General features: G+C 38.3%; 3 protein-coding genes and 2 pseudogenes across 6 annotated transcripts; all 5 read right to left on the reverse strand.

The window, feature by feature from the left end:
• Positions 1-52: 52 nt before the first annotated feature.
• On the reverse strand, positions 53-4,708 carry LOC147521367 (AP-5 complex subunit beta-like protein). Its single transcript, XM_086560902.1, has 3 exons — positions 3,227-4,708; positions 2,311-2,750; positions 53-2,024 (listed from the first exon to the last, which is right to left on the reverse strand). Exons 1-3 carry the CDS (start codon positions 4,706-4,708, stop codon positions 551-553), a joined length of 3,396 nt encoding a protein of 1,131 aa, XP_086417028.1. The 3' UTR covers positions 53-550.
• A 1,053-nt stretch (positions 4,709-5,761) lies between these two features.
• LOC147521368 (type I inositol polyphosphate 5-phosphatase 13-like) lies at positions 5,762-12,773 on the reverse strand. Its single transcript, XM_086560998.1, has 11 exons — positions 11,491-12,773; positions 10,982-11,234; positions 9,656-10,466; positions 9,233-9,357; positions 8,929-9,013; positions 8,065-8,230; positions 7,922-7,962; positions 7,580-7,838; positions 7,284-7,407; positions 6,844-7,204; positions 5,762-6,437 (listed from the first exon to the last, which is right to left on the reverse strand). The coding sequence occupies exons 1-11, from the start codon at positions 12,338-12,340 to the stop codon at positions 6,084-6,086; spliced, it is 3,429 nt and encodes a 1,142-aa protein (XP_086417124.1). The 5' UTR covers positions 12,341-12,773; the 3' UTR covers positions 5,762-6,083.
• A 705-nt stretch (positions 12,774-13,478) lies between these two features.
• Positions 13,479-15,998, reverse strand: LOC147521369 (uncharacterized). Of its 3 annotated transcripts, none has more exons than XM_086561168.1 (6): positions 15,529-15,997; positions 15,383-15,432; positions 15,178-15,265; positions 14,451-14,567; positions 14,056-14,189; positions 13,479-13,975 (listed from the first exon to the last, which is right to left on the reverse strand). In XM_086561168.1, the coding sequence occupies exons 1-5, from the start codon at positions 15,949-15,951 to the stop codon at positions 14,136-14,138; spliced, it is 732 nt and encodes a 243-aa protein (XP_086417294.1). In that variant the 5' UTR covers positions 15,952-15,997; the 3' UTR covers positions 13,479-13,975; positions 14,056-14,135. The 3 variants fall into 3 exon arrangements, with proteins under 3 accessions (XP_086417294.1, XP_086417232.1, XP_086417349.1); XM_086561106.1 differs by having other exon boundaries at positions 13,479-13,948; positions 15,529-15,996; XM_086561223.1 differs by having other exon boundaries at positions 13,908-14,004; positions 14,149-14,189; positions 15,529-15,998.
• A 1,514-nt stretch (positions 15,999-17,512) lies between these two features.
• Positions 17,513-20,748, reverse strand: LOC147521370 (transcription initiation factor TFIID subunit 15-like; annotated as a pseudogene). Its single transcript, XR_015196131.1, has 8 exons — positions 20,609-20,748; positions 20,290-20,456; positions 19,819-20,168; positions 19,494-19,701; positions 19,319-19,402; positions 18,262-18,343; positions 18,058-18,184; positions 17,513-17,964 (listed from the first exon to the last, which is right to left on the reverse strand). The product of XR_015196131.1 is annotated as a transcription initiation factor TFIID subunit 15-like (transcript).
• Positions 20,749-21,426: 678 nt separating this feature from the next.
• On the reverse strand, positions 21,427-24,796 carry LOC147521371 (F-box protein At5g49610-like; annotated as a pseudogene).
• Positions 24,797-24,871: the final 75 nt, after the last annotated feature.

The raw sequence follows: 24,871 nt of genomic DNA on the forward strand, positions 1-24,871 counted from the left end.
ATAAAGCTTCAAATGTAGTAGCTGTTCTATTCATTTGGAAAATTTTAAAGAATTGCATGAAAAACAAGCACGGCCTATTTGGCCACTCCTTTTCTTCACCACCACAGGTTTTGTACAAATTAATATCAAGTAACATAATTTACAAGTACTACCAAAATTTTCTCTGTTACACATATAAGTATGCTCTATAAGTATATACCAAAGTTTGCTCTTTAGCCATAAAGGCATAAAGTATCAACCAAAATTTTACATGACCGTATTCACACTCAGAAGCATGTGGCTTGAGAAGAAGCCCAGGCAAGAGTACTTATGAGATACCAGAGCTGTATACGGAAGTAGCCTTCCAAAGTTGATGCAATGAACAGGCTCACTCTTCCAAGTATGTACATTTGAGCCGATTTGAATAGAAGGAAATATACCTGATACAAATACATTTCAGAAAGAATTAACCGAAGGAGAAGGGCAAAACTTCCCAGCAGTATTGATGATCGTGTCTGACTGTTTGTTGGAGCGCAGCCATGAAGCAAAACAGAAACAGCAGTAATTTTCTTTATGTCAAAAACAATGCTTCCAAGTAATCATCTATATAAGCTAGGCAAGGCCAATGATCAGTTCTTATCCGAACTAATGTTGAAATATCACATACTTCCATTTGAAAAAGGAGATGAAACCTTGGTGGCAAAAATATCAAAATGAAAAAGCATCCCATGTTTCTCTTCTTGAAGCCAACATGACTTTCTCTGCCATTTTCATCGTCCATATACTTGAGCTGAAGAGGACCGATATCAAAATCAGTTAACCAGGAATTGACATCAACCGAAACATCTATCTCATCCTTCCAGATGATGTCCTTGATGATCCCACTATCCTTTACTACACTAATAAGTGGACCCCCACTCACGGTTACAACGAAGGGTGCCAAGTGCTGCTCAATGGCCCGAATCAGAGAGCCTGCAGAGACTTCAAGCAGCTTGACTGATCGAGTCCCACTAATTGCTGCTACCCCCTTGCCTCCTTTCAGTGGAAATGTTTCTCGCCCAGTATTTGAAGAACTATTACAGGCATCCCACAAAGCACTGAACAAGTCTGAGTAATAACCAGCTAAAGCATCATCTAGGACATCAGATGGAACACTAACTTTTAGAAACATATCTTCAATGCCAACGGTTATACTCTGAAGTTCTCCACGAATAATTTGCCCGTTTTCTGCATTTGCCTCAATGGCAACATCCACCAAACCAGGCATTGGTTCCCTAGGCTCCAATTCAATCACGACACGTGCTCTGAAACTGTCCTGTCTTTCAGATACAGCTCCTAAAGGTATAACATCAAGATTGCCTATTTGACCTGAAGCATTTGCATCTCTGAGAGCATCACCAAGAAGAAAAGGTATGGGACGGGATGGAATAGATCCATATGGTGAGGTTGAAGAAAAGGTGAGGACAGTTGCATATATGGCAGGCAAGTGGTCGCACCCATCCAAATTATTAGCAGTTGATTTAACTCCCCATATGTGATTGAATGGCTCAGACTCGAATCTAAGAGTACAGAGTATTTTTATCTTAAAGCCTGGCATGTAACGGAAATCAGGGATACATATGAAATGTCTGCGTAATATTCCTAAAATTTCTGAAGCTTTTGAATCCATCACACGTAATGGTTCCTGAGAAGAATCAATTCTGTCAGATTCTGAGACATGGATATCAGAACTCTCATCAACATCCGTTTCAACGAGTACACATGCTTCACTATCGTTTATGCCCTCAAAATAATCATTCTTGCTACTTTTGATATCCAAAGTAGATATAGACAAGGTCCATGATTGTTTCACAAGCAGTTCAATCACCCGCTCGAGGTGAATATATGTAGATAGATTCCTGGATTTCTTAAAATCCTGAGAAGGCTGAGTATCATGGAACGAATTCGTATGTGAAGATGGTGATTTACCAGGAAGCTGTTCCTCATGGTTTAGTATGTGCCTGAGCTTCCTTCCAGGTATACAAACAAGCATTCTCAGGTAGATCCTGCAAAAAGTAACAATTACATAAGTCAACAAAATGTTATCATTCATTTTTTTTATTCATATTGCTTAATTTTTATACTTTTTTGCATTTTTCATCACGTCATACATTCTTTTGGGAAAGAGAGTGGGATGCATCTAGCTAAGCTTGATGCCCTTAAACCTCGAAATTTCAAACTCACCAACATAATTTTTCAGAAAAAGATCCGTGTAGCGACAATAAACAGGAACATTAAAAGAAGAACCATGCAATTAATCCAAAGTAAGAGAAGCAGCTCTTTCCAGCATACCTTGCATTATCACGAACCTCCAGATCAGGAAAGTACAGGCAAGTAAATGCCAACAAGCGGGAGAGTACAAGAAACACTCTGGAAGTATGATGGTGTGTAAGCATCGTCCTACAAATGCCAAGAACTTTATTTCCCTGAGACCATGACTTTAAACCTGTATCTGGGCCATGTTTCTTTACGATTGCAATAACAAATTGCGTAAGTAACTCTAACAACCCACGAGGAGGTATTGTATCATTTTTGGCAATTCTATCAAAGATCAGAAAGTATGAAGGCAACTGCTGGTCTGTAATGAGCTTCGGAAGCAAATGCTCATCAAGCGTTTGGAGAAGACGCTCGCCCAACCAACAATGTGATTGACATCCCAATTGGCGGTCAATGAAAGCAACAATGACGGGGACCAACCTCCGAAATTCCAATGCTAGGTCCACTAGCATCCTCTGAAGAGTAAAAATAAACGAATAATATTACTTTTTCTGTGTAATTGATGACATCAATATATTTTGTAGAAACGAAGAAATACAAATAAACTGTGACCAGATTATATGTCGACCAGACCATTCCTTCCCAGTACTAGACATTTTATAAATGTTAGAAGAATAATTGAGTCAATATTAAATGGATTTGACATTGCCACAACCCACATCCTCTCCAGTCTGTGACTGTCTCTAAAAGAGCCAACCTGCTCATTCCTTCTCATTAATTCTACAATTCCATAATTTCTCGTTCATCCTTCCTAGTCTTTCCATCCATATTATGTTGTTCTTCATTTAACCGACATTCTGCTAACATGTCTAAATTCAGTAATGTTAAACTCTCACTTCTGTCTGAAATATAAAGTAGCCCTCCATAAACACAATCCCCAATTAAGTGTTTCTATTACAGGACAAAAAAGAAATATGAAAACTGGAAGTACCTGTATACAGCTAAAGATGTTTGAGTCCATGATAATCCCAACTGTGGAATCATCTGACATAGAATGAGGTATTGCTCCGATTAAAAACTTGTGGAATGCACGAAACGCCACAGCAGTTTCTGTGCTCCACGGCGGTAGCCATTTGAATGTGGAAACAGATACAAGGCCATCTTTAAACAGATTTACAGCAACAACTCCACTATCCACCCCTTCACCTGACACTCCCTTTGGCTTATTATCCAAGTTTGAGGTAGCAAGACATACGGCACAGTAAGCAAGCAAATCTAGCTTCATACTTTTAAGTGCAAGAGGATCAAATACAGTAGGGTAAAAACTCGAAACCATACTAACAACAGAACTCTTCTTCACAACATTCCCTTTCAACGAACCCACACCAACAAAACCAAACAACCAATGAAGCGCAAGAAGGCGAAAAACCAAATGCTGTTGAACCTCCTTTGATATCAAAACTAATCTCCTCACAATCTCCCCTTCTTGACCATCAAACGAATCCGAGAAGTGTGAATACAACATGAGAACAACGTGACATAACATAGGATCATACGAATAAAGCAGACCCGAAAATTGCACCTTCAATAGAGAAGCTTGCAAGTCCAACGCATTTGCAACACGTACAATCATGGACATAAACTCCATCAATGCACACGGTGTAAAAATCTGTGGCCTCTCTAACAAAAACGCCATAACTCTCCTCAACTCCTTCAAATTGAAACTCAAACCCGTATTACTGAAATCCCCAAGAACAAACGCAGGCACATTAAAAGGAACAAGTGGTACCGAAGTAGCAATAATGGACGCATTTGTTTTAAAAGTAACTACATTATCCACAACAGAAGTTAACAACAAAACATAACTTTGTAAACAATGTGTCCTCTCATTTTGACATAAAGTCCATAAATGACCAGAAACATCAGCCAACAAACAAGGATAAGTCCTTTCGAGCTCTCTTAAACACTCACAAGCCACTCCTCTAGTCTGTCTATCTACACCATGATTGGGCCTATTAACAACAGTTAATAACAACTCAGTTAAGCTTTGTAGGTGTCTAATTGCGTGTTTTAGCCCATCAAGTGAGATAAAAATGGATGTAGCTGAAATAAAGATTTGTTCTTTAAGTGAATAAGTTATTGATATTCCATCAATTGGTGCTTGTATAAATGAACGTAAAGTTTCAAGTAATTTACCTAGACAGGGTTCGATATCTGCCTCTGAGGGTATTAAGATGCTGGAATATTCTTCCAGGAATATAATGAGTGAGAGTTTGAGGTTAGAAATGTCTTTTCTGAGTAGGGATGAGAGAGATAGGTCGAGGAGAGAGAGTGGTGAGTATTGTTGGCTCAACCATTTTTCTTCACGTCCTGATTGGAAGTCTTCGATTAGTGTTTCCCATTCTTGTGAGTTTAGTGCCTTCTCCATTTCTTCTTCTTCTTCTTCTTCCAAATGCATCTTTTTTTTTCTCATTTATGGACTATTCTCTTTCTTCATTTGGGCCCATCAGCCCAAGAAGAAAAGATTAGGCCCATCTGGAATTTGGATATACTAGATAACTGCAAGCAGTGGGGGCGTAAAGGTGGAGAAGAGAGAGATGAGTTTGTGAGTTGGGTTTGGTTGAGTAGGAAAGAGGGAGAGGGAGAGAAGGAGAAATTGGTCGAGAATGAGAGTTCCAATATTTTTGGGCCACATGCCCATAACGTAGGAAAGATATTGAGAGGGAGAGAAGGAAAAATTGGTCGAGAAAACCAATCCAAATATTTTTTGGGCCACATGCCCATAACGTTAGCTCTGCTCACTTGACTAGTATATTGCTAAGTAGTGGGGGCGTGAGCGGAGAGGGAGGAGGAGAGAGAGAGAGAGGGACGAAGAGAAAGAACAGAAGAAATGAAGACGCATGCATTTAAACCAACCAATTTAGTTTTTTTTTGTCCGCGATAACCCTCCCTTTCGCCAAGATCGTTCATTTCATCGACTTCGATTACTCTCATTGTAGTCACTTGTCAACAAATAGAGGCAAATAGAGACAATCTTGGAATTTCATGATGATGATTTTCTTCATAATCATATTGCTAAAATCAGAATAGAAAAAAAATGGCAGTGAGAATCAAAGAAGATGGTAGCTTTTAAGTATAAGAGAACAGTATAGGAAACCTTAATCTATTTCCTTAGTCGCCCTGTGAATGTGTGGTATAAACATTGTGTGGATTGAGGTTGATGATCTTCAGAATGGCATCATCACTTCCGGTCTATTATAATAGCTAGCTGAAGCTTAAAATAATAAATAAAAGGCAGTGTCTTTGTAAACAATTGGTTGAACATTGTTAATAGATACACTGTTGTTACAAACTGACAGATCTTAATTTAGTCCAAGTTTAGTCCTCACTTTTTATAGCTTGCTTTCATAGGGAGAAAAAAAATAAATATGTATGACATAATAAGTCACAGCCAAAATTGCACACTTCTATTGTCTACCTACTTCTACACAGAATTGACAACCCACAATTTACAGTAAGGAATACGTTTTGCTAAAAGAAAGAATACATTCTGCTGAAATAAAATTTAATCAAAACTCAATTCACTGACTACTTACTGTATTCACTTTTTATACAAAATATTACAATGTGCTCAAACTATAAAAAAACATTGGGCTTCCTATAAAAATGGACTTGATATCTGACAAATGGTAATGAACAGATTGAGCCTACTTGTGAATAACGGTCAAGCTCAGGGTATTTACATCTTACGATAGACGCTGTGTGGAGGAGGCAGCCTGGTAATTTCAAAGGATACCAGAGACTGGTTTTACAACATTGTTTTTATCATCGTCTTACCAAGTCATTTCTCATGGACCATGCAAGTTCCTTAGGTCCTTAGCCACATCAGAGGAACCGTTAAGGTGTTGAATATCAGACCGGTGAAGAACATTTGATTGGACTCTTCTTGAACGGGATTTCGAGTCCTTGGGTTCGGTCTTGGATGAGAAGCAGTGGCGAACACGAACACGATGGCTTCTTGTCTCGATGGAGCAACTCCCTCGAACGTTAATCAACAATATGACTTCCTTGTCTCTAGTATCCTCACACCACCAATTCTGAGGTATACCGTCCACATACTCCTCTAGGGTATGAAACTCCTCATGACGCACCGCAACCTCCACAATTTGACCAGGTCTAATTATGCCAGCTCCTGGGCTGACCTGGTAAACATTTATATTTTAAAATAAGCAATCGTTTCAGAATGAGTAGCACCAGAGCTCAAACAACCTAGTCATGCAAATCAAATGAAATTTAAACCCGATACATCATAACAAACCTAATTTGTAAGATGGCAAAAAAGTAATTGTGATCAGTGAGAACAACCTAAGAGCCAGAGTTTCAGGCTTATCATTTCACATTTCGGTGTACTAGCAAATGCTTTTTGCTTAATGACAATGATGCACTTGTACTTATCTAGACTAACACGTGGCAATTCACGAGTAAAGTTCAGCCATCAAACAAAACTTTATAGCTTCAGTGAAATTTAATCAGGAATATTTGAGACTTGGAAGCCAGTCTTCAATATGCTATTGCATTTCATAACCATCTTAGCATAGGAGAAGTTACCTCAAGCCAGCGGGGAAACCCTAATGAACCTCTCGGGCGGTGATCAGAAGCTTGACCGTCTTCACTGACAGTCGTTTGGCCTTCACAGAAGATCTCAAACATGGCATTGTTTTTCCCACATTTATTAGTGATTCGCAGAATGGATGCGTCCTGGTTTTGGAGGATTATGTTGTTTGTGCTAACAATAGTTTCTGGAATATAGTGTAATTCTTCAAGCAAAGACTTGATTTTATCATGAGAAACAATAATTTTTCCAAATTCTTGTCTCCTTATCGACTCATTTACACGAGCAATATCAACACTGAATATACAACGGACAGGCTTATGATCACTGTCAGTCACATCCATGCAAGCTTCATACCTGATGAAAACACATGCAATGCCTCAGAAACAAGGAAACAAAAAAACTGGATCAGAAGAGAATTGGTTAAGAATCTCACTGTGAAATTGAAGACACAACAGGGCAGTCTAAATTACACACAGACGAGGAAGCAGAGCGGTTATCACGATATATTATTCTATCACACCAGGCAGGAATGCGCTTCTTCTCACCAGAATCATATCCTAGAGTGGATTCAAATAGAAAGAAAATATTTAACTTTTGAGCTATAGATAAAATTAACTGATTTGCTATAAAGCATCTCCATGAAAAAATTCACACGCATTAAGTTGCAAAAAGTGAATTCATCAAAAAATATATTACATAGAAACTAGTAAAATTCCTTCAAGAAAATACCTGCTAAACCCACTTGGTGTCTCTCAAATTTGTATGTGGGAGGAAACATTATCTGTCCTTCACGCATCCCTTGGAAGACTTTCCCATCTTTCATTTCAGCTCTGAGTTGATCTCTTTCCCAGAGCCAATCGAAGCATCTCTGAGATACAAAGTCTCTTGCTTCATCGTAAGAAATGCTATGAAGCCGGTAGTTGAAATCTCCAAGAAAAACAACCATGTCTGCTTCAGACAATTCAGGCTTTCCATCTTCAGCATGAACCTGTGAATGCAACTCTTGTTAGCCACTCCAAATGAATTATACTAAAAGCTTTAGATGCAGCACGAATCAGAAGATGTCCATACATTTACACCACGAATCATTTGAACTGCAGATGAGACACCAGCTGCAACAGAAAGGACAAAGGGCAACCCAAAATAATGAACCAGCCAAAATATATATGCAGAGCAGGCAAGAGAGCAAGACAAGAACAAGTATCGCATCATACCAGCTGCAGCATTGGCTTGGGTAGACGGCCGGCTGAATACCATGGTGCGGTAAACATGATCAAAGTCTGCATTGCGGCGATTAACAGCTTCTAAATGTGCAGCAAAATGACAGTTCAGAAAGCATATAATCCGGTCATATACTCTCATCCTCAAACCTACAGCTCCCTGTCCAAGTAACATATAGACTTACCAAACTCACACAAATGCCATAAGAATACAAAACACTCAGCTACCTCTACTTAATTCAATGTATTATTTTATTGGTTAAGGAAGAAATATCATTTTTAAAATGACCTCAATCTACCTTCTTCGTACGGATACTATATCTCAATCAGAGTCAAGAGGAATAAGTCTCAAGCAGAGTTAAAGAGGCCATATAACATTATAACCATATGAATTGTCCATATACACAATTTGTTAGCTTATCATAGTCTGATGAAATGCAGCTGCGCAGCATTGTAATGGTCATTCTTAGCAGCATAGTATTTCATTATTCCTCAATTGTGCAGTCCTCGTAGGGTTATCTAAGGGTTATTGTATAACAACGCGAGTTTATGGAAGCTCATGCTACTATTTTTACTTTTCTTCTTTTCATAAGATATCTGAGCATCTCTTACATAACCCTAGGTATTCTCCTCTTTTTCTTCATCTTTCCCAGTTCTTTATCCTCTTGTGGGGGTAGTTATTAGTTTGTGACTCAAAAGTAAGCTGGTCGTCTATTAAAACCTTGGCCACAAAAATTTGGGTGTCACCCTGACAAATTCACAGGCCCAAACTACTTTTCGACTTTTGGGTAGCATACAGTTTCGAGTTGCTGCAATGGTGCATAGACACTGAAATCATTTTGGTAAACAAATGAATACCTTATTACCAATAGCTCGCCCAAAACCACATGGTACTGCTCCAGCATCAACATCTCCAACATGAGGTTTAAGATTCTTTCTAACCCTGGAAATAAATATTGGTTCACAATGATATCAGATGTGGGCCATAGAAACAAGATATACTACCAGAAAAAGACCAGAGAAAAGAAAAAACATGGCATACGGAAGAAACAGAGAAAACCGAAGCTCCACCGACCACCATGACCACATAAAATTAATATCTAAAAATATATGATAAATAATATCAAAAGTAATAGTATAATTCCACATATCAAAACCTTACCACACAGATACGAGCAGACCAGCTAGCTGCCTGGAACCTACACGTTCAAAAGTTGTTCCTTCATCTAAAGTTTTTCCTATCGTATCCAGCCACCATTGCCCCATAGAGCTCCCTTCAAGTCCTACCTGCAATTATTTGTGGAGGTCAAGAAAAAATAGTATGAACAGCAGGAAACTTCAAAGAAAATAGGATGAATTCGTGGAGTTGACCCAAGATATCTCAGGTAACACACTATTAATGACGATGAGTTTCATCCAATGGATACCCTTCACTCTGCACCATCGGATCACTAATCCGATTTTCGTCCCTGCTCGATGGGGGAGTCTCGTAGTCAAGCTCATAGAACCTTAAAAGTTTAAATTGTTTACATTTGAGGTCTGAATTGAGACTAAATGGTGTAAGAAAAGGTACAAGAAATCTTACAGTTTCTTTAGCAGCTGACATTGCAAGAAAACCTGCACCCATTTCCACTTCTTGCAACCCAACACCAACAATGCTAACATCGGAAGCCACAGAACCCAGCCATGATATGAGTGAGTCATGAGAAGCTCTTCCTTGGCCAACATTCCACGTGCCTGTCAATATTTTCAAGTTTTCTTGTACTTTGTAAAGTGATTCTTTACTGGACAACTCCGATCGCAACAAATTGTCAAGAGGACCAGGAGATAAAATGCTCCAGCCACGGATAGCACCATTGCTAGCCAAGGTAAAAACATAACCAGCACCCACAGCCATTTTTACAACAGCACTACTGTGAGCAACCCAACTTCCAAGCAAAGTACCCTTGAGATCCAGTACCTGAACAGTGCCACTCGCATAGCCTACCCATAACCGAGGTCCAAAAGTACAGAAACACTGAACTGCAAATGAATGATGGTGGAATTCTTGCAACCGTGTTCCGTTACCATCCCACTGCACAAGCAAGCCATTTGTGCAACCTGCCCATATCATTCCGTCTATTGCTATGGCTAGAGCTTCCGTTCTCCGATGATCATCTCCAAAAGCTCCCTTAGCTGCAACTCGACGAACTGCATCTGCTGCTCCCATCAGTGCATTACGTGAACGCTGAAAGAAGCTGAATGAACCTTGATTCTTCTCCTTCTTTGTTGTAGAAACAAACTTTATCTTCATCTCGTCCTCGGCAGACGGGTCCTGCACTGATGGCATGTCGACACGATTCTCAACCTGTCCATCTATATTAAATACCTTCAGAAGTTCCCTTGTATGAGCATCCCTGTTGAATGAATTTTAAACCTAGATACTCTTAGAAACATTTAGTATAGAAATTATAATAGAAATATTAAAAGTAGTATTAATACTGACACACATAATAATATCATTAAAAAATTACGATGATGATGACATTTGTTATATAATATGTCTATGAAGTAAAACTGAAAGGAGTAAAAACTCAGAAAGCCAAGAATGTTTCATGTCATAATTATCCCAAACTTTCTTTACAAACCAAACAACATATTGCTAATATATAAGAACTAAGAAGCGGGTGAAAAGTTGATTTAAACATATTTCTTAAAACCAAACAACAACAATGTTTCTTAAAACCATGATAAACATTGATAATAGTTTTAATAAAACATGTTTAAAAAAAAACTTTGAAGCTTAACATAACTTTCTACCGATTTCCTTTTTCAAGTGAAGTTCTCACAAGATTAATTTTCCCAAAGGCCACATGCTAATTAAAGCAACAAGTTAGCATTATATAGGATGAAATGTGAAGTGAAGACTTACCACAAGGCAAAGGATAGGTGTCCGACACTCCATACCTTTCCCCTAAAATTATCTGCCAACATAAACTTTACGTCTGAGCCAGATATGCTGCAGACACCATTGAAAGTAACTTGGCTCCTAAGATCAATGTACGACCTTTCCACCATTAAAGCAGCCATGTGTCTCTCTTCCACTGTTAGAGTGAGAGATTTTTCTAAACCTTCCCAAAGCCAAATCTTAACTACACCACCCTCAGAACCTGACCACAAATCCCCTGGTTTCCACAGTAAAAGAAAATCATGGACCGTGCAGGCAAAATTCGAATCCAAATCTTGATATTTTCTTAAAATTTTAATTACTTCAGTTGTGTTTTCCGTTAAAAAAAATATTGAATACATTTATCATAATATTTTCTTAAAAGTATGTCAATTACTATTATATTAATCGTTAAGTGATCATATTGATTCTACTCAGTCATTAGAAAGGTTGAAACAATGAGTAATAACAAATGTAATGGATAAATTGCATACCATAAGAAGTCATAACCATGGATAAAACAGGTCCGCGGTGAGCATGCCAGGCGAGACCCTCCTTGAATGGAGTAGTACCATCCGAAGACTGGTCCATCTTCCACGACCTAATCTTCCCATCCTTATGCCCACTCCAAATCAACCTATTACCATCATCCACCAACAAACACACTGTAGGTGCACTAGGACCAGACTCATGAAACGGAGCAGCATCTTCATCCCCTCTCCTCATCCTAGTTCCAATTCCACAACCCGGTTCATACATATTGGAAAACTTCCAATACCTGACACCACATTCCTGTCCAGCCCATAACTGATTATCAGTAGACGCAATAGTCCTCAAAAACCACCCAACTTGAGTCTCTCTCAACGGATGAGGTCTCAATTCAAGACTAGGTGGCCTATCAGGACGTATCGCGGCCGCGTAATGGTACTTTAAAAATCCCATTACCTCCACCACTAGCAATAAACTCTGGAACCGATCCAGTATCAAGTACATCCTCGTTTTCTTGTTCTTGCACATTTTATTATTATGTATTGGAAGAGGAATAGATATTGGTTTGGTCCCAGTAAACTGGTTAAGATATTCTTGTAATTCATTACCAGTAGAACCAGAGTGGGCAGGGACGGAAGAAGACTTGGGCAAGAATTCATCGTAGAAAGTGTTGGTCTTTTCGTCGAGACTGTGTTTACGGAAAGTGTTGCGTTTTGAGGATGAAGAAATTAATGGTGTGGATGTGGATGTAGATGTGCCATAGGAATGGGTTTTGCGATGGGGTGGAAGAGGTGGATGTTGGGAAATGGTTAATACGTTTCCATCTTCGTCCTCAATTCTTTGTTCTTCTTCCATTTGATATGAGGATCAGGAAAGAATGGTTCTTGAATTGAACGAACAGACGAGGTTGATTGAATTTTGTGATCCGAGGAAAGAGGTGAAGCCTAGGAATGAGGCGAAGTTTATTGAGTTTTTATGGATGGAATTTTGTGTCTCATTTTTTCCTATATTGTTCACTCTTACCACGACAGCCTTGCCTAGTTTTTATATCTTTATCCTTTTCAACTGAGTGGAGACGATGATGGGCTTAAAAATAGGTAGAAAGATAGGCTGTTGTCGCAGACTTGTGTGCAATTTTTTTTTGCTAGAAAAGTGCATCAATAAAATCTGAAGTTTTGATCAAATGATCAACAACACTTGTGTCAACACGCGTCCAAGTGGAGATTGTGAGCAAATAAACAATCATCACTTGAATTATTCTTGCAATTATTTGTGGATTGAGCAAATTGAATTGTTTGTGTCACAATTCAAGTGTAAGGTAAAAATCTGTGTTGTATCATGCCAGAGACAAAGGCACAGTCTCTATATTGGTAGTGAACATTAACAGAGTTTCTAAGAATTTTTGTTGTTACACTTGCATGTACTTTCTGTAGTATATATTAGATCTCTGGCACTTTTGATTTTGGTTTTGCTCCTTTTTGTTCAATTTCCAACGAGGAAGTCGAAATTTTGTAGGAATACATCCCATCGCGCTGAGGTCATCATGCCAATATCTCTATATTGGAAGGTTGCCCAACCAAACATTGTTTTGAAACTGTGCACAAGCTTCTCCAAGAGAGAAAAAATTTGTCAAAGACTTGTAGCTATCACTGATGCAACATATACAAACTGAACTTTGAATAGGGACACAGTTATTGGATTGTCACTCTTCACAATAATGCAGACTGGATATGGTTGAGTCACTTGAGTGGGATACCGTTTGAGCTCAAAGATGACTTTGATTTAATAGGTAAGAAGTAGGTATGCAACAAAGCATAGATAACTAGATAAGTCTCTCCCGCACTCCTCGTAGGTGTATTAGTGAATAACAATTTTTTTAGTAATGCCAAGGCACGACTGGTTACAGAACTTTTCTCAATAATTTTCGAGTGGTTGTGTGATCATGTTATTTGATCAGCATGATCTCTATCTATTTTTTAATATTGGTCAAACAGGATCAAGAATCAAAATATCCATTCATATGAGCGCAGCTAAAATATCGGTGTATCAACGCAATGCATAAAAGCATTCATCTGCCTGAAAGGATACAAGTACTTTGTGGAAGCAATAAGCCAATAATACAACTGCAGGACCACAAATTCTGAGATTGTAACGAACTAATATGTCAATAACAAGGGCTACAACATTCAAGATGATCTCTCAGTTGCATAAGAGCTCTTGCCCATACTGAAGCAGTACATAGATTTCACTGCGTGTTTTTACCCTTTGTGGTTTACTGTTTAGATATATCCTCTCAAGTTCAGTCTAGCAGGTCGGAATCTGTGGATACTTCAACCTCTAATCATTCCTCTTCACGTCAATAGCATTACTATCTCTAGCAGTAGTTCAGGAGTTCAATCAATGCATCAATGTCTCCAATTAACTTCACTTGGGAATATTGGGATAGGTCGCATGGCTGCACCACTAATATGATATACTTACAAGTTACAACTAAGAAAGCAACATATGCCTCAAGTTAGTCTGCAAGAAAAAACAAGACCAAAATTTAACAACATTAAAGCTAAAAATACCTAGATAATGGAAATTCAGCATCTTGCTTTTGTCTCATATCCTTAAAAGGTATTTAAAGAGGTTTCAGTCAATATCGAAGTTAAGAAGCCATATCTGCAGCAGTCAGTTTTTCTTGAAGCTTCGTGACCCGAGCCTGCAGAAATAGTCATAAGAACTAAAGCACCTTTCAAACAATTATTTGCTAAAAGCCAGATGTCAAATAGACAAATTGTATTTGCAAGATGCAAAATTGCAAAGTATGTGGGTGCATTCACCCTACAAGTGTATGACTTCATATTATAATCAATTCCCAGAATCAGATTATCCATTATACAAACTATATTGTTGGATAGATGTCTTAAACAACCAATGCACTTGATCTAAACTTATTTACTGCAAAAAAATTGACTATAACCTTGAACGATTTAGATCGACGAATAGATGGATCAATCTGCAAAGCTACTGTGTACGAATTTTCAGCTGCAATGACTTCCTCCAAGGCCAAGAAAGCATCACCTTCGCATAGATAGGCCTGCAACAGTTAAAACAGTATATAAATCTCCAGGACATGCCCCATGAGCTGCATATTCATTTAGGCAAATACAACAATACCGGGTGGGACAGGACTGGCTGGGGCCTGGGAACAATTAAAAGTATCAATATTGTTCATTTTGGTACAGGGTAGAAGGAGTTTCTGAACTACTCAGGAGATCCAAATACACTAAGATGAGAAAGTATCTGGTGAATGTGTGTAGGAATACTAGCAAAAGCCTATGGCAGGGGTGTTTAGGAAGCATCCCATGGGTTCGGGAGGCCAATGCTCATGCGACGTATGGGTTGCTTATTGCATCTAAAAAGCTTTTCTGTGTTAACTGTTTACACATTATTGAGAAGGTATATGACCTATAGAATCCAGGTTTCTGTCGCACCTTGGCTGATTGCAGCCACATGGTAACTGTTTACCAAGTCAGACAGTGATCTGGGAGTTCCCCATTTTGCCTAGGACTTACTTTGCAGTCTCATACTCAAAATAGATGCTATACTGAAATCCATACTTTCCTAGAGTTGGTACTACACAACCTCGATCACTAGTTCAATTTCCACTCTTGTTCAATATCAATTTACCACAAACTTGATCTTACCTGAGGATACTGAGGAGCTATCCCCAAAGCTTCTTTAGCATCTTCAAGAGCTCCTAAGTTGTTTCCAATTGCTAACCTCACAGATGACCTACAGGGGAAAAAGTAAAGGAAACACAATCATCTCTATGTGTTAATTAAGAAAAATGCATGTGAACCTACAATGTTACTTACATACTACTAAATGCATTTTTCACAAGAATACTACCTGGTTTTATAGATAATGTGCAGACCACCCGAAGGACTAAGATCAATAGCCTGCACCACAGGAAATGCAATCTCACCAAGTCAGCATCTCATATTACAAAATCACACTAATTCCTTGTATATTAACCCCAAGAACCAATCTTTCACCTGGGAAAGTAGAACCTCAGCTTCAGAGAAGTTACCCTTGTCCACCTCCTCCTCTGCATTCTTCCTCAGTGCAAGTGCAGCGAGATTCTTCTCAGCATCATCTGAATTCTCCTTCCCAGTTAAAGTAGCTAGGACTTGAGCAGTTCGAGAAGCAGTTGCGCAATGGTTAACAAGGACTGCTTGTGGAAGGACAATGAGGTTAGGCCCGGCACCGCAGCGGCCCAAACAACCACAAGAAGTGACGGAAATGTGAGGTGGAACAATGGAAGATAGAATGTCTAGAGTTTCTCTTGATCCTTGTTTTCTACAACTTGTGTTTACACACACTCTTATTTCCATTTCTGATTCTGACTTTATATTAGTTAGAGGATGATATGCTGCTGGTTTCCAGTTCAAAAACTGGCTAACACCTGCCACCTTCATTCTCTCTCTCTCTCAAGTTCGTTAACTATCTAACTGCTGATTAATATCACCAACAGAACTTGTGGATAAGATGGGTATTTCAGCATATGCCACTATTATTCATGAGTTGACTTCAATTTTGCGTCTGTTCCACGATGTCATTTTACATATTTCCATGTTTGTTGTAACTTTTAATAGATATATGTCACGTATAAGTGATATAAGTCTTAGTGGTGGAGTGGTAGCTGGCCTAAGAGTGTTTTTTGTGGTTTTTCATTTTTTACGGTTTTGATTATATTTTTTTGGGTTTTTTGTGAACTTAAATTTTTTTTAAAAACAAACAAAACTTGTAAACCTATTGATCGATGTTTTTTTTATACCGATTTTCCTAATAAACGGAAGAAATCACTCATTTTATGGCACCCACTCAGACCTCTAAATTTTTTTTTATCGGATCGGCCTAGAGACGCATAGCGCTTATGCGCCGATTAATATGCGCTTAAACTGCCCCGCCTGAGAGCAAGTCCGAAATATCATCTTGATTTGCCATTTTGCCCATCCCCCACCAAGTGATTTTTCAGTGTTCCCTTTATCTTTATTAATTAACTACTTCCCGTAGGACATTGGGTCATTCCGATTGTTTATTAATTAACTACTTTCCGTAGGGGCATTGGGTCAGTCCAATTTAATCCAAATTAATAAGATAGGGATTTAGATCTTAAATATTGTCCGATAAGACTATTGGGCTAGTTCTGGACATATCCCTATCCAGCCAGTCTAAAAACTAAAGTAGTTTTGTTAGTTTTTCAATTAAATACTATCACATTTTCAACTATTAGCATACATAAAAAGTTTGAGAGTCGATAGATTAGTGATATAGTGCCACACTACCACACATAAAACATGGGTTCAACTTTTGCTATACTTAATTTCATTTTTTTTTTTAGAAATTACAAAATAATTAACTATTTACATATAAATTTATTGGACCTAAATCAAGCCCGACTCCGATCATGTCCAACAGGACCTAGGTCGGGCTTGGACCTTCTACATGCGAATTTTGGGCTGGGACCTAGACATAGGTCGGGCTTGGACCTTCTACATGTGAATTTTGGGCCGGGACCTAGACATAGGTGAGTCTTGTTCAACCCATTTCCCTCTATAGCTATTTAGTGGCTTTGTTAGATTTGTTCTTTCTTACACTACCGAGAAATTGCACAGTAAGATCAAAACTAAATATATCGAATAGTTACCATGATGCGTCCCCAGTACAGATAGCAATTTTTAAAGACACTTTACTTAATTTCAATACAGAGAGCAATTTCTGAAGACACCAAAACCTTGAATCTCTGACGTACGGTCGGACAAATGCCCCTCTTTTTTACATCTTATCTCACACACTGACAAAAGGGGCCTTGAGTCTAGACAAAGAGCATTGTGCTGAAAGGAAATCTAAAGCATTTCCAATCGCCCAATCTGAGTGCATCTGGAAATTAAAATCTTTCAGGAATGAACATAATAGGATTCATTCACGGTTGCTATTTGAAAGCACACTACCCAAAACCACTAACAGACTTGCCGACACAACAAAATTTATATGTTCATTCCAAAAATAAATAACGATAAATTATCAAAAAAATAAAGTGTTTCAAAGAGAAGTGAATTATGACCATGTTCAAGTTCAAGTTCCAGTTCCAGTGAGATCTTCCTCGGACAATAACTGAACACTCCACGACTAACTAAAGAACCAAAAGAGCAAATATCAGATGCAACCACGCATGGCTAATTACCATTCTCGATTTCGGTCCCGGTCCCTTTCCCTCCCATGTTCTCTGTCTCGATCATGAACATACTCTCGAGCTCGATCTCTACCCCTGTCCCTCTCACGGTCCCTCTCCCTCTCTCTGCTCCTGCTTCTGTGCCTACCCCTCTCGAAAGAGTGATCATCCCGGTCTCTACTCCTAGTATACTCTTTCTCATCATAGTCTCTTCCCCTGTCTTTGCTTCTCTCTCTTCCATTTCTTTCTGCCATACCTGCCACAACATCATTCAAATAAATAACTTGACGTGAAATGGAGAAATATAACATAGAATCAAAAAATAAAAGCCAAGATGAGAAAACAATACCGAGTTCTTCAACTTCCCATCCAGCACGCCCAGCACCTGGAAGTACCTGAACAGCTTCAGCTTGCTGCACTTTGGCACGAAATTTCTTTTTCAAATTTCCAAATTCGTCATACATCTCACCGTCATCCTGAAATTGGAACAGTAAAACATTATGATTAAACAAGCTCCAAAGCCTTTGTCAATAAGATGCAAAGTTAAGCTTACTTCCTCAGCCTCCCTCCGACGGCGTCTAGTTTCCTCTATTTCTTCTTCATCAAGCTCTTTGTAACCTCCCGCCCGTCCACCTCTGGTATTACAAACAGATCAAAATCACGCAAATAAGTAATTGAATAATTATAAACTTTTGTGGATAACAACGTACATGAATATAGCATAGCATGGTCATATGTCACTTAAAGTAGTATTTCATCTTAACAGTAAAAGTAGAAGATAAAATGTGCCAGTCAGGGTTAGTCAATATGCACGAAAGAATATCAATTGACCATGTCAGTGAGTTCAGATGTTTCATGGGATACAGACAGGAAACTACCACAACAGAAAGACATTCTTTGAAAGCTTATTTTGGGTTTAGATTGTTTTTTAAGCAGCACTCAAGAAACTCACATGGCACTATGCCACAACCGTAAGTGTCTTCTAGCTTTGTTGGTAAACCCTCTGGGTGATGATACTAAAGGTTGCGATCCCCGCTACATACTATTGAGTTACTGATCTCTTTAAACACAGGCTTGCCCACACATTTTAAGAGTTACTGATCTCGTTTAAAACAGGCTTGCCAATAAATAAATAAAAAAGGCACAGAGAGATAATATATTTTATTCAACATGCCTTCATCTTTTTCAACGGTAAACAAATAAAAAAATGTGTGCAACAAGAGGACTTCCCAGGAGGTCAACCATCCTAGTACTACTCTCTTCCAAACACAGGGCAGAACCCTCGCTGCAGAAATTGCTGACGGACTGCCACATGCAGCAAGACTCTACTTTTAAGAGAGAGAGAGAGAGAGAGACTGCAAAACCAAGTTAAGATGAAAAGGAAGAAACGGAAAAATAAATGGAAAATCACATAGTCGGTGTCTATAGCCTACATGCTCAGATGTATTCCACAAGTAACTTCAGATTTATTGACTGTTCATTTAATCCAAAGCACCTAATACACACAGGAAGAAGCACAAAACAAAACTCCAAAACTGATAACATTCAGCAAATTATAGCGTACTAAAGTTTTAAGTATAAAGTATAAACCAACAAAAAGCTTATATTACCTGACACCACCTTCATTGTGACCGGGCTTGTTAGTATTACAGATATTGCATTTTAATCGCTTTGCCCAGTTTATGTTGCCACACCTGAAATAGTTTAGAGTTATTAGTACAAGATGAAGCCATCATGATTACAAAAAGATTGTACAAGTTTTTTAACCCAAGAAAGTAATCGTACATTGGACAAGGCCAATCATTTGGGCCAAACAAACCGGTTGGGGCACCAGCTGGCGGCCACGACCTCCCGAATCATCAGCAGCACCACCACCACCACCACGGCCTCTTCCCGACCAGCAGCCCCAGCACCAGTGCCAGAACTACCAGTGGGACGGGCACTTCCACAACGGTTACACACACCACGAAAAGCAAAGTTTACATTGGAGCAACTGCTACAAAACAAAACAGCGCACAAGGAGCTAAAAGACATATTTCATATAAATTCAGATAATTGGGAAAAGCTTAAAGTGCAAGAATGAGCTGCTCACCAATGTCACATCACAGACCTTGTATTTGGACACATCCAGTCTCCATCTTGTTGCCATGCTTTCCCTGGCACATCGCCGCGGCCTCTTCCTTTTCCTCCACCTTCATTCATATCAATAGCATCCTCTTGTGCCGGTAAATCCACAGCTATAACTGGATCTTCCACGACATTTACTTCATCTTTGGCATTCTTCGACTCTGCCATAAATACTCCAATAATGCTTCCATGAAAATCCTTGTTGTTGAACCATTCTACAGCAGCCCGTGCTGCATGAGGATCCTCATATGTGACTGTTGCATCTCCCTTTAGCTCATTTGTCTCCTTGTCTCGATAAAACCATATCTTGGGCCGACCTGTTCTTTTGTCTTTCTAATAGGTCCAATATAAGAGCAAAAAAAAAAACCTACTTAGCCTCTATATGAAAAGAAACATTCAATCCAAACACTGACACTATGTTGCTTTACATCTGTTACCTGGTCAGACGCCCTACCTTTAGCAACCCAATGGTGCCAAAAAACTCTGCCAGCATATTTTCATCAGCTCCATGGGGCAAGTTACAAATATATATAGTACCATTTGAAGGGGCTCCTCTTGCTTGAAAATGTGCCATGCCAATCAGTCTCATGAACTCTCACAAACCATAACCAGCACCAAGTTCTTAATAAATGAGACAATATATATATCAAATTAAACCAACCAAGTTCTAAAAACTTAAACTTTAGAGTTATTTAAAACATTATCATCAATAATTGGATCCATTTGAACATGAAAATTTAGTTTATAATATAAAAAACTAATAAATGACAAACCTGAATCGATTTAGGAAGCAAGCAAGGAATTGGTATGATGACAAAATGCAAAAAGAGCTGCTTCCTATTTTCGCTTTGAGAGCTAATAATAAAGAATAAGGGTTGTTGTTGTTGTTGTTTCCCTTCTTCTACGAGTTTTCTCCTATCTTGACCAATTTACCCTTGATACAATCCAATATTTGCAACTTTAAACTCAACAACAAAATGCCGACGAAATTTCTGATTTTTCGAGAAATTTTTCGATGCTGATGCTGATTTTTTTTTTTTTTTTTTTTTTTTTTTTTTCACTAATTAAGTATATGACATAACACTTAATACAACAGTATATAGAAGCCTAAAACCAATGCATAGTATTTGTTGTTTTTACAACAAGTTCTCAGTAGCATGGTACAAAATATCAGAATATGGATATTTATCAATATTCAATTTCTGAATATGTATCGTGGATATATCCCTCTCTTTAGAGAGGTTTGATATTGTTTCATATACAAATATCATTTCACAAGCAAATATCATGAATATATCCAAAATATTGACAAATATCGTAGATATTTTTTGATATATCATAATACATTATTTATATTTATTTGAAATATAATAGTAAATATTAAATAAAATTATTATATACACAAAATATCACCAAATATTACAAAATATCTTCAAATATCACAAATATCATCAAAATATCACCGATATTTATAGTTATATACATCTCTAAATATATTGTGATATTTATATATTTTTCTCTGAAATTTGGATAGATATCCCCAAATATTACGATATATCAGGATATTTTGTACTATGCTCAATAGTTCTCATAAACATTTGCAACATGAATAATAATCCTTAATACTGCATGCATACTACCTGAAAACGTTAGTACTGTAAAAGTCTGTAAACAACAGCTGAGCCCTGGGTCACCTACGCTAAGTTCGATCCCCAGAAACTACTGAAACCCCTCACAACCTCAAAAGTGGGACAGATGTTTTCCTATAAGATAGTGATATGATTCACAATATAAGTAAATATGTTTAAGTAGTGTACTGTCACTTATGGGCATTCCAGAGGCACCAAGCTCAAGCTGTACGGAAGTACTATAGGAGATCCAATTCCAAATGAATTGGGTCCCAAACAATCAAGCCGGCAGAGTTCATTGATCTTCCCAGTGTCAAGGTTGTAGGAGTAGACCTTGGCACACACAGTCATAAACAGGATGCCGTCTTTGAAAGCCAAAGGATCCAACCATGGCTTTGGATCCGTGTTCATGGCCATTGTTACTCTCTTTGCCATATTCTGGAAAACGCTTGGATGTTCTTCCTCCATTATGGTTCGAGATATGGAATGCTTGAGAAACCATGTAGGTTCGTCAGAACATCCTTCGAGAAACCAGTCTCGAATTCCTGCCTCAGAAATTTCGATATAATGGAGATCTCCATCAGATTCACCTATGCACATAGCAGAGAAGCCATTGGCTGGCATAGGTGGAGGCCCAATCAGCCAGGACTGCTCCTTTTCGATGTCAAATGCGAGTAGTAAGTCCCCATCAGTCAGCCAGTACAAAAATCCATTAGCAAAGACCCCTCTGTTTTGAACAAACTGAAGTCACAAGTGCAGTCTTCCTCTATCAAGCTGATCCACTTACCTGTTTTGGAAGAGTAGATTTCAAAAGAAAAATAAGACTCCATCTCATCTTCGATCTTATGCACGCTCACCAGTTTGAAACTTGTCAAGTCTAGGGAACCCTTGGAGCACTTGGATGGGTCAATAGTAAATGCAATGCTTTCAATCTCTCTAGGCCCATCCCATTCTAGCGCAATGTATTCCTTGTTAGAGGGGTTGCATATATAAAGGGCAGGGAGATAAGCCTTTCTACAACTTCGGCAACAAAGAAGCCCGTTGCTCGAGGCCATAAGGACAACTTTTTCAGGGAGGAAGTCAAAGATGTTGCTGTGTACAGTGCTACTCTCGGAATCAACAGGAATGTAGCTGATTGATTCTATGTCCTCGTGGCACAACTGGAACCTTTCCTGAAAGAAGAATCCGGAGAGTGTGGGTTTTGACCTTTGGGAATGAACCTGTCCTAAAAGAAGTATCAGATGTGATGTCTTTCCACCCTTTTGATACACACTGCAACCTGAGCACAGATTTTGCAGGAAATCGGCAGAAAATGTCAATAGCTAGGTCGAAAATTTGGAAGACGGCGTCAATTTCCTGAAAAGTAAGATCCAGATTTATTATTTGTTTGGAAGAAAAATAGCACAAAGAGGATAAAATACTGCCTCTAATTTGAAAGTGTGTCCCAATCAAAACAGTGATAGGCAGCCCAAAGGGGATGATGAACAAATAACTCGACAATAGCAATAAATATCACAACAGAGTATTCTAATTTTACTAAGCTATTACACAACCAATTATCCTTGTTTGGACATAAGTTCTTGATTTCTTGAATACTATGACTGCAATCTTCTATATAATAAGTAAACATGCTAAAAAATCACTAATGAATACCAACATAAGAACTCCACTGAATGATAAAATACCATATATAAGCTCATTGTTGTGAATAACTAAAGCGGAAATAATGCTATCCACTACAAGAAAGAATCAACTCTACACAAGGATTGATTCTTCTTACAAGACAAGACTTCAACACCCTCCAAGTACTATCTCAACACTTTTCAATATCAACTACCAAGCATATAAAATAAAGAGACTAATGTAAAAGAGAACAAACCACAAGACACAGATATAACGTGGTTCGGCAATGTGCCTACGTCCACCGGCGAGATCCAAGCTTTACTAGATGCACAAAGTAACAGATTACAAGAGCTCTCAATTCACTCACAAAGAATGAACACTCAAACACTCACTTAGATTGCACTCTTACAATTTTTGTCTATATTCTAGTATTGGTTAAGTTATTGAATAGAAAACCTAACTTCTATTTTTATATTGGACCGAAAATATCAGTATAAAACATAAAATCGAAATACCAGTAAAAAATTCAGATGTGTCTGTGAAGGGGTCCGAGCGCGAGTCGCGCCTTGCCTTAGGCGTCAGGTGAGCACGAGTGTCGCCTATAAAAACTTGTACACAAAAGTCTAGTAACTTTTCTTTCGCTCGACCCAAAATTTGGCTAAGTACAAATCCTCCAAGGGAGTGCGTGTTGCGCTGTGCTCCAAGCCAACTAGGGTGCGAGTCACGCATTACAAAAAAGGCAAACAGCCCTTTTTCTCTACACTCATGGATCAAGGATCATTCTTAAACCATCATTTTCAATATCTTACAGACGTTATAAGCTTAATCAACTGAAAACTGGAGGGAAAATGTACAAGAAGTTTTGTATAAATAGTGAATTGTGTACGGAACTGGCGACTGGTTTGAGCCTTTGAGGTTCAAGATTCAATGAGAAAAGTAAAGACCAAATGAGTACCACAACTAGAGAACGCATTATAACAAGCAAAATGGCTAATTTACTATCACAAAATGCTCTAGTATAAATCAAACCCATATTCACAAAAAAAAGTCCATAAGCTTCACTAAGCTCAAAACCATTAAACCTATGAAATCATCATACTAAAAAAACTGTAATTACATAGCTATAAATCAAAAGCAAAAACATGATCTAGGATACATTGAACTAAAACTTAACAGTCAAAGACCTCAACTTTTCATACTACATTCTAACTCAAAACTGAACCAAACCCACACTTTTTCATGTAAGAAATCACTTGTTACAATTTTTTCTAACTCAAAACTGAACCAAAGTCCCATCTTTTCATGTACAAACCACTTTTCATACTACATTCAAACTCAAAAGTGAAGCAAAGCCACATCTTTACATGTATAAATCATACCAAGTACTAAAATGAACCTACTAAATCAAAGTGATCAAGAAAACAACTAAAAACAGAAGCCCATATGCATTACACAGCTTAAAACTTCAAATATAAGGCAAAACAAGCATTCCCTTGAGAAGAAAAGTACAAACACACCATACCATCCAAGCTCGTATATGATGGAAAAAAGAACTTAAGTTGATAACAAGGATTAAAAGAAAACAAAGAAAATGGATGTCAACTGGAAAGAAGTGCTTGCCATTGTAGAAGCTTGAGAAGAAACAGCTGTACCCTCTTCACCTAATCGTCTTAGCTTTGACTGATCAGAAGAAGAAATGAGACTAGACATTGTAGCTAGTGATGCCAGTGGAAAGGTGACTCAGGTGGATATTGTGGGAGTAATAGGCTCCTTTTGTATATATTG

The sequence above is a fragment of the Coptis chinensis genome, chromosome 1, assembly GCF_015680905.1.
Source record: "Coptis chinensis isolate HL-2020 chromosome 1, ASM1568090v1, whole genome shotgun sequence".
In the NCBI taxonomy this organism is placed as follows: Eukaryota; Viridiplantae; Streptophyta; class Magnoliopsida; order Ranunculales; family Ranunculaceae; genus Coptis; species Coptis chinensis.

Excerpts from the sequence above, each read along its gene's own strand:
- LOC147521367 (XM_086560902.1), bottom strand. The coding sequence starts at position 4,708 with ATGAGAAAAAAAAAGATGCATTTGGAAGAAGAAGAAGAAGAAGAAATG. Across the intron at positions 2,751-3,226 it reads ACATCTTTAGCTGTATACAG|AGGATGCTAGTGGACCTAGC; the intron begins GTACTTCCAGTT and ends TTTACTCTTCAG. Across the intron at positions 2,025-2,310 it reads GAGGTTCGTGATAATGCAAG|GATCTACCTGAGAATGCTTG; the intron begins GTATGCTGGAAA and ends TACTTTTTGCAG.
- LOC147521368 (XM_086560998.1), bottom strand. The coding sequence starts at position 12,340 with ATGGAAGAAGAACAAAGAATTGAGGACGAAGATGGAAACGTATTAACC. Across the intron at positions 11,235-11,490 it reads CATGGTTATGACTTCTTATG|GGGATTTGTGGTCAGGTTCT; the intron begins GTATGCAATTTA and ends TGTGGAAACCAG. Across the intron at positions 7,963-8,064 it reads CCAAGCCAATGCTGCAGCTG|CTGGTGTCTCATCTGCAGTT; the intron begins GTATGATGCGAT and ends TTTCTGTTGCAG.
- LOC147521369 (XM_086561168.1), bottom strand. The coding sequence starts at position 15,951 with ATGAAGGTGGCAGGTGTTAGCCAGTTTTTGAACTGGAAACCAGCAGCA. Across the intron at positions 14,568-15,177 it reads TAGCTCCTCAGTATCCTCAG|GCCTATCTATGCGAAGGTGA; the intron begins GTAAGATCAAGT and ends TAACTGTTGCAG. Across the intron at positions 14,190-14,450 it reads GTCGATCTAAATCGTTCAAG|GCTCGGGTCACGAAGCTTCA; the intron begins GTTATAGTCAAT and ends CTATTTCTGCAG.